Genomic DNA, 8,729 nt, shown 5'->3' on the forward strand with positions numbered 1-8,729 from the left:
AAAAAAAAAAAACACAAAAAAACCCCACCTTTCTAAATTTTATAGAAGTCAGTTCAGTTGCTAATCTTTTCTCTATTTCTCTGGCACATAAAGCCATTCATTCACAAGCAAGAAAAAGTCAACTTTTCAGGTAACTACCTCAAGCAACTCAAACAGATAGTTAAGATTCATAGGAATACACAGGAAGGGTCAGGCTTATCGGAAAGACCAAGACAATTTCCTCTGTCTGTTAGTTACTAAAAACAGTTGGCCATCCTCTCACCAGCGGTCCCTGCTGGTCACAGGCCAGCCGCTGATGAGGAATGAGGAGAGGCCTAGCCCCTAGGTGCATATGACCCGAAGGAGAAGCAGCTATACGTCTGCATAAAGACACTTACAGATGGGGGCTGAAGATACGACTCATCTTGGAAACGTGGTCACTTTTACAGTCTAGGTCATCGTCCACTTGCTCCATGCTGAACTTTCTCTTGCTGGGACTGATCGGAGGAGGACCTGTGCGGTGGTTGGTGAAGGCAGAGGTCACAGGGAGGCTCTGCATCCTGGACTCTCCTCTAAGGGCAGCTTCACCTACACAGAGAGAAGACATGACATGATATGACTGTCAGGAAGGAGCAACGCCCCATTCTCAGTCCTGAGGCTCCCAGAAGCTCAGTCCCTTGCAAAACTACTCCCGGTGGAAAGGTTTTAGCAACAGGACAGGCTGCCTGCCATTCTCAGAATGTTGATGGGAGTCCGCAGTCAGCTGCCAAGCACGAGACATTTTACATCAACGTGGGTTTATAGCACAATAACTATTTAGGGTAGAGTTTTTCCAAATGAAAGTTGCAATTAAGGAACAATGGTAGGGTACAAATGCTATAAACAATTTCAAAAGTTAATTTAAAACATGTTTAGTCTTTTGACTAGTAAGCATCCAACTGTATACCTATAACAAATAAATAACTCAGCAGAAAGGTTCTTAAACCACTATGCCAATCACACTATTCCTGTATGTCGCATTTTTATGATATCTGTGGTATGTGATTTTTTAAAAAAATGAGAAAAATGTATGGGTTAAGGGTTCACATGTTTGCCAAAAAGCTTAAAATCAAACCAAACCAAAAATCCAAACCCAAACATCTTAATATGAACAATTCTCTTTTTAAAAGTACACTAAAAATGACACCTTAAAAATATTATGATCACTACTGGTGGGGAAAAAAAATCTCCTGACACAGTATGTCACAAACAGAATCTAGAGATGTCAAGTTTATACAATGTTTGTCCACGTCAAGACAGTCTAAGTGAAACCCAGTCTGACCCGACTTCAACATTTTGGTGTTTTGCATTCCCATTTTAAAGGGATAGGTGCTAAGTGACAAATCTTCCTTACTGAAATTTATAAATAAGAGTAATAATTACTTAAGAGACAAAATGCCACACTTTCTAAACCATATTGGAAGAGACACCTGCTTTTTATGAATAATAGTACTTTTACTGTGCTTCTATTGTTCTCCAAGCCTAAATCTATTCTATATCCACTTAAAAACTGGGAGAAACCACAGGGGAAAGTGAACTTCATCTGGTGCTCCCCAAGAAAAGAAACCCTTTTTTTGCCACCTTCATTTTCCTATCATCACAGACCATGTGGACAGTTTTAATATTTATTTTAGGCACATATGACAAATACAGTTTTTCTTGGGAAAGAAATGAAAGAGGAAAAAAAAGACTTCAGACTGTTTATCAGGAAAAAAGAAAAGGGTTGCCAATTTAGTCAGCAGCATATACAGTAACAATTTAAACTCAAGTCTGGGTTTTTTAAGGGTTCTGCCACCAGAGCAATCTGGAACTTTCCATTTTAAATTGGGGGGAGGGGAACACCAAACCTTACAAACAACATCAACAACCAAAAAACCACAAGTCTCAGAAGCTAGGCTGCTTTACCTCACAAAGTGTGTTTGAGTTAAGCCTACTCCTATTTAAACGGCAAAAAATAAAAAGAAAGCAACGCTAATATTTGTATCTTGGAAAAATTACTCATTTCCAAATAGCTCTCTCTCCCCTTCTCACACTCTCCTCTACAGAGAACAGAATGCCTCCAAGCAAAGCTTCAGCAGTTCAGGCCCAGAAAATTTCTGAGGGGTGCTGATAAGGTCTCCACTAACATCTGCAAACTGAACCTGACTGAAAAGGTGAAATGACTTAGTATGCCCTCCACCCCAGTGTTTCTCAACCTCCTTGGGATAAGAAAACTGAAGAGTTCTCAGCATCAGTGGACTCCTGGGCTTTCGTTTCCAACACACACTGTGGTGAATGCCAAATGTGCAGCAAGAGAATTTGCCATGGAAAGCAACCACCACCACAACACAGCCAAGTCACTCCACATCAGCATAAACACCTAACCATGGAACCAAACTCTTGGATTAAGAAGAGTCCTCCCCTTCACCCCAATTTCCAGCCTAGCATAAATTCCTGGGCTTGTATGCATCTTAAATTCATCAAATTGGTATATTGCTTGTTGTTGAGATAGAATCCTTGTGTCAGCCATAGAAAACACTCGGAGGGAATGCTCTGGAAACAGTGATGATCTCCACACCAGGTCACATGAGCCAGTCTGAGGGCTATGATGTCTGTACCAGGTTCTCCAGAGATACTAGTATATGGCCTACTGGAGCCTATCAGTCTCCATGTGCTGGTGCCAGAAGCGACCTCAAAAACACAAGATCCCTGCATCTGACATGTGAGAAAATGACCTCAGACACAGTCTTGCCTTCCACCACACAGTGAATGGGCTAACCAGACAACAGATCATGCTTTGGTCTACCAGGCCCAGGTCTCTTCTTAAACTCTTACTGGCCTTATGGGTTGGTGCAAAGAAATCAGAGTAGAAGGAAAAAAGTGTACCAGCACGACCAAAAGAGCTCTCTCAGTGTTTCATTCATTTTTAGATGGCTATCGAGGACCCTACTCTAATACCATGCATTTTGAAAGAGGTTGTCTTGTCATTATTGAATTTGTGGCTGGTTATTAGACTCCCCAGCTCCTAAAAAAAAGCCCTGGCACAAATGGCTTCATAGGTAAATTCTATCACACATTCACAAAAGAACTATGGCCAATTCTACAAAGTTGTTGTTGTTGTCATGTGCTGTCGAGTTGTTTGCGACTCATAGCGACCCTATGTACAACAGCCCTAAACCCTGCTCTATCCTGTGCCAATCGCATTGCCTCTGACACACCCATCCCAATTACCCCAGTCATTGAATCGATCCACCTCATAGAGGGTCTTCCCTTCCTGCGCTGCCCCTCTACTCTACTCTACTCTACTCTACCCAGCATGATGTCCCTCTCCAAAGACCTGTCTCTCCTTGGAACATGTCCAAAGTATGTCAGACGAAGCCCCAGAATCTTTGCCTCCTAGGAGTAGCCTGGTTTAACCCTCTTTAGGATGAATCTGTTTGTTTTCTTGGTTACTTTAAAAAAAAAAAGGAAAGAAAGAAAAATAATGAACACTCCCAGAGTTATTCTATGACACAAGCGTAACCCTAACACCAAAACAAGCAAAGATATTATCAAAATAGAAAACTACAGACCAGTATCTCTCATGAAGATAGATGCAAAAATCCTTAATAAAATCCTGGCCAATAGAATCCAGCAGTACATCAAAAAACATAATTCATCATCACCAAGTGGGATTCGTAACAAGCAAGCAAGGATGGATGGTTCAATGTAAGAAAAACAAAGTAATTTGTCATATTAATAAAGCAAAGAACAAGAACACATGATTATGTCAATTGATACAGAAACGGCCTTTGACAAAATCCAACAACCCTTATTGGTTAAAACACTCAGCAAAATAGGAATAGAAGGGAATTTCCTGAACATAGTAAAAAGTACTCATAATCAAGAACCAGCATCATTCTTAATGGACAAAGACTAAAAGCATTTTCCCTTATGAACAGGAACCAGACAACATCCACTGTCACCACCCTTATTTAATACTGTATTGGAAGTACTTGCTAGTGAAATAAAAGAGAAGGAACTAAGAGGCATCCAAATTGGGAAAGAGATGGTAAATCTGTTGCTATATAAAAACGATGATAGTGTTAAGAAAACGCCAAGGACTCAACAATAAAACTCTTAGACCTAGTAAGCCTATTTAGAAGAGGTGTAGGATACAAGATCAATATATAAAACTCAGTGGGATTCCTCTACAGTAACAAAGGTGACACAGAAAAGGAAACTTACGAAATAGTATCCAAAACGGGTGACCCTGGAGGACATTATGCTGAGTGAAATATCTCAGTCACAAAAGGACAAATACTGCATACTGCATAGCCACTGTTGTAAAATGGAACTGACATCAGGATTGGGGAGAGACTGAGAAAGAGGAGATAAATTATGTATACTGCATTGAAACAGATGAGAGAGAGAACTGTTTAAAAGGGATATATGATTAGGTATTAGTGTCATGAAAGGAGTCCAGAATGAAGGCTGCATAGTGGAGTGGACTTGGGGCAGAGGGTTTGTATAAAAATGAAAGAATTTTTCATTTACTTTTCAAAGAGAAGAGTAAACTGGGGGAAGGGGGGGCGCCGCACCAGGGAGAAAAGTGCAACAATGAATGAATAGCAATCCAAAGTCTCTGTAAACGTTCATTAAAATTTATTTTTTAAAAAAGTGAAAAAGGAAAAGAAAAAAAGGAAGGAGCAAGAGAGTACACTGTAGATTCATTTGGGTCAGAAGTCCCTGAACAAGATAAGAAGATGGGGAGATCTACACCTTACACCAGTATACTGCAATACTGTATACACCAATATACTGCAGCAGTAGAGTGACCAAGAATCAAAGACCAATGTGAGACATAGAAGAACTGGAACTGCTGTCAAGGGCCTTTGCACAAGTTTACTACTGGAGTACTAGGGGAGGGAGACAACGCTGTAACTGACAAGCCTGACAAAAGCTTTTAAACACTGCCCAAAGCTGTGAGACTCAAGGTAAGTGAGCCTCCAAGCACACCTGAGAGAAGCTGTAGTGACCAGAGAATTGTAGCCTGTTTCCTACTTGAATTGTAGTAACCTGTTAACTTCCTTTTTAAAAAAGTTAACTTCTGAGTACTTTCTGTTAGTTCCATGAGGCCATCGCACTAAATGAGTAGACACAGCAGTTAAGACAGCAAGAACCCTACCTGGGTGGGATGGTGGAGCATTCAACAGGGTGTGGGCATATTAGACCTGTGAAAACTTGCACTGTGCAATGGATATTGTTGATGGAGGCTGTTCTCCCTGTGGAGTTAATGGAGATTAGACTCAGCTAGTTGTCCCACAACAGTTAAGACTATCTGTACACTGTCAAACCCATAATACCAAACCCAGTACAAAAGTCAATTCCAATTCATGGTGACCCTACAGGACAGAGGAGAATTGTCCCCTAGGATTTCTAAGGCCATGAAGCCTATGCAAACAGACTACCCTATCTTTCTTCACAGAGAAACTGATGAATTTGAAGTGATAACCTTTTGGTTAGCAACAGAATACTTTTAGCCAATAACCACCAAGACTTGTGACCACAAGGGAAAGGAGATCAATGCTGCTTTAATAAAATTAAGAAAACATTCTGTCCTGGTAGTCAGTTTCTTCGCTTTATTAGGTGGGAAGCCTATGAAAGGCCACAAGTATGCAAACCCTAAAGCGCAGTTCACCTCTAAACACAGCTCATCACAAGCTGGAGTGGCCTCAATGGCAACCAACTAGTTTGCCTTTTTTATTATGAGTATGACATGCACCCCTCTCTGGGCTTTAACATGCAAGGGGCTGAAACAGCTAAAACAGAAAGTTCTTACAAGCCTTAGAGTAAGTGAATCAATTCTATGATCCACACACCAATCACCTACCCAAATAACCAACCAAACTGCATTGACTAAGAAATTATTATTCAAGGGAGCTCTGCTGGCCTCGTGGCAAAAAGCTGCCCTGTAATCCCAGAGATACGCGGTTCAAATCCACCATATGCTCTGCTGGAAAAGGAGGGGCAATCTCTTCCTGTACCAGTCAGATCCGATTTAACAGTACACACACACAAAATAATAAATTTTTTAAAAAAGAAATTATTACTCATATAAGACAATATAAACCCAAAGGACATCCTCTAGATGCTTATTTAAGAGGGAAGAGGGAGAGGTGAACCATTAATCAAATATATTTAGAAAGTAACAAAGTAAACAACTTTCATAGAGTTTCTTAACCAGGAACTTGTTTTCCAAAGCACAATGCCCTGGACAGAAATGTAATACGGCTGTTTTCTCTGCCACCTAGTTCAGAGCATGTGAACCTATCCTGAGACCAAGTATCCAACAGTATGTGAGTCAGGGAGAAAAATCAGTCAGGCTGCTTCCCCATTCAAAACTGTCACAGTGTTCCAGCTAGCTTTCCAATCATTACTCATAGTACACTTCCTTCAGAGTTCGAGAAATTTTGGTGCTTTACCAAGAAGTTAAAGAGCTGAACAAAAGATTTTAAAAGGAAGAGCAGAAACACAAAGGAAAATATTAGAATGAAATCAGTAAAGAGATAGAGTCAGAAAATCAAAACATCCAAACTCACTGAGCATTTCTTAAGCTGAAGTAATTAAAGAACAAATTCAAGCTGCTAAGTTGTAATACTTAAGGATGCTATACACAGAAAATTAAATGATCCAGGAAGCATTAAAAGAAGATGGAAGGAGTATACAGAGTCACTGTACCAAAAAGAATTGGCAGACACAGAAGAATTTTAAGAAATAACATATGATCAAGAGGTAATAGTGATGAAGGAAGAAGTTCAAGGGGCTCTGAAAGAAGTGGAAAAAAACAAGGCCTTGGGAATTGACAATTAACATATGTCAACAAACAGATGCTGTCCTGGACGTGCTCATCAGGTTGTACCAAGAAATTTGTAGGACAAGGACCTGGTCAATTAACTGAAAAAGATCCATATTCATTCCTATCCAAAAAAAAAAAGGAGATCTAACAGAATGTGGGAATTATCAAACAAAATCACTAATATCACACACTAGCAAAATCCTTCTGAAGGTTATCCAAAAATAACTGGAACAGTACATTAACAGAGAACTACCAGAAATACACACTAGATTTAGAAGAGGTCATGGCACTAGAGACAACATCACCAATGTCAGATGGATCTTGGCAGAAAGCAAAGAGTACCTGCGGAATGTCTGTCTATGCTTCAATGACTATACAAACGCATTTGACTGTGTGGATCACAACAAATTGTGGCTAACCTTGAGGAATATGGGAATCCCAGAACACTCGATTGTGCTTATGCAAAACATATACTTGGACCAGGAAGAAGTCCTTGGAACAGAACAGGGAAACACTGCATGGTTCAAAAGCAGGAAAGGAGTGCATCAGGGATGCATCCTTGTGTCCATACCTTCTGAATCTATATGCAGAACAAATCATTCAGGAAACAGGGCTTTATGAGAAGGTATGTGGCATCAGGATTGGAGGTACACTCATCAGCAACTTACATTACGCAGATGCCACAACCTTGTTTGCTACAAAAGGTCAAGGGATGTAGTCTTCAATATGGATTGAAGCTCAACATCAAAAAGACAAAGATTCTCACCACTGGGCCAATTGGCAGATTCATGATGGATAGAGAAGAATATGAAGTTGTTAACAATTTCAGCTTGCTCGTCTCTACAATAACCCTCTTGGACCCAGCAGTTAGGAATCAAATGACGAACTGCACTGGGGAAACCTGCTATCAGAGATCTAGAGACTAAGTTGTGCCTAATTCAGGCCATGGTCTTTGCAATTACTTGCTATGCATCAGAGAGCTGGACAATGACTATGGATGACAAGAGAAGAATCGATGCCTTTGAGTTGTGGTGCTGGAGAAGAATCTTGAACATTCCATGCACCACCAAGAAAACAAAAAGATCTGTCCCAGAGATGGTGAAATCAAGTTCCTCCTTGGAGGGTAGAGTTTTGAAGCTCCATCTTACATACTTTGGGAATCTGGTCGTTAGAGAAAGACATCGTGCTTAGAAGGGACAGCACAGACCCTAGATGAGAGGGACTGATACAGTAACTGGGGCAATGGGGGTAAGTGAGCTGGAGTCAGTGAGGCTGGCTCAGGACAGGGAAGGGATCAGAGCTGTTTTACACAGGGTAGATATAGGTCACAAGAGACTTGATGGCACATAACCACCACAATCTACATTAATTACAATCTTTATTAAAATTCCTTCAATCATTTATCTAAATCCCATGTATCTTGCAAAAGCCAACTAAAAATACCAACACTGTCAAGAAATCTACCCAGATTTCTCAATGTAAAAATTGTTTCTTCCATCACTGGACACCTACATAAACAAACCTCTATGACACTTTTCTTCCTACTTTGTTTCATGTTTTAGGAAGCAGAGTGCATATGTTTTACCACATATGCTCCACCATCCTTGCCTCTAAGGAGCACACTGGTGGCATTTTCTCCAAGACCTGTCTGTTTGTTCTTCTGGAAGTCCATGGAAAATGTGGTATTCTTCTCCAACATCACAACTCAAAAGCACCAATTCTGTCATTCTTATTAATTGTGCTACTTTCAGACAAGAAGGGTGACCCAACTGAGTGTGGAAACTACAGAACAATAGCATTGATTTCACATGCAAGCAAGATTCTACTGAAGATTATCCAAAAACGACTGGAACAAGTACATCAGCAGAGAACTGCCAGAAGTCCAGGCTGGGTT

General features: G+C 40.4%; 1 protein-coding gene across 2 annotated transcripts in view; it reads right to left on the minus strand.

The window, feature by feature from the left end:
- VGLL4 (vestigial like 4 (Drosophila)) overlaps positions 1 to 8,729 on the minus strand; it is a 238,315-nt gene that overhangs the window by 82,732 nt on the left and 146,854 nt on the right. For both annotated transcript variants that reach the window (XM_006900546.1, XM_006900545.1), the window contains exon 2: positions 378 to 567. In XM_006900546.1, coding sequence (XP_006900608.1) covers positions 378 to 567 — 190 coding nt within the window. The remainder of the gene's footprint in view (positions 1 to 377; positions 568 to 8,729) is intronic.

This window comes from Elephantulus edwardii, unplaced genomic scaffold (genome assembly GCF_000299155.1).
Source record: "Elephantulus edwardii isolate Elephantulus edwardi_28Jun2011 unplaced genomic scaffold, EleEdw1.0 scaffold00288, whole genome shotgun sequence".
In the NCBI taxonomy this organism is placed as follows: domain Eukaryota; kingdom Metazoa; phylum Chordata; class Mammalia; order Macroscelidea; family Macroscelididae; genus Elephantulus; species Elephantulus edwardii.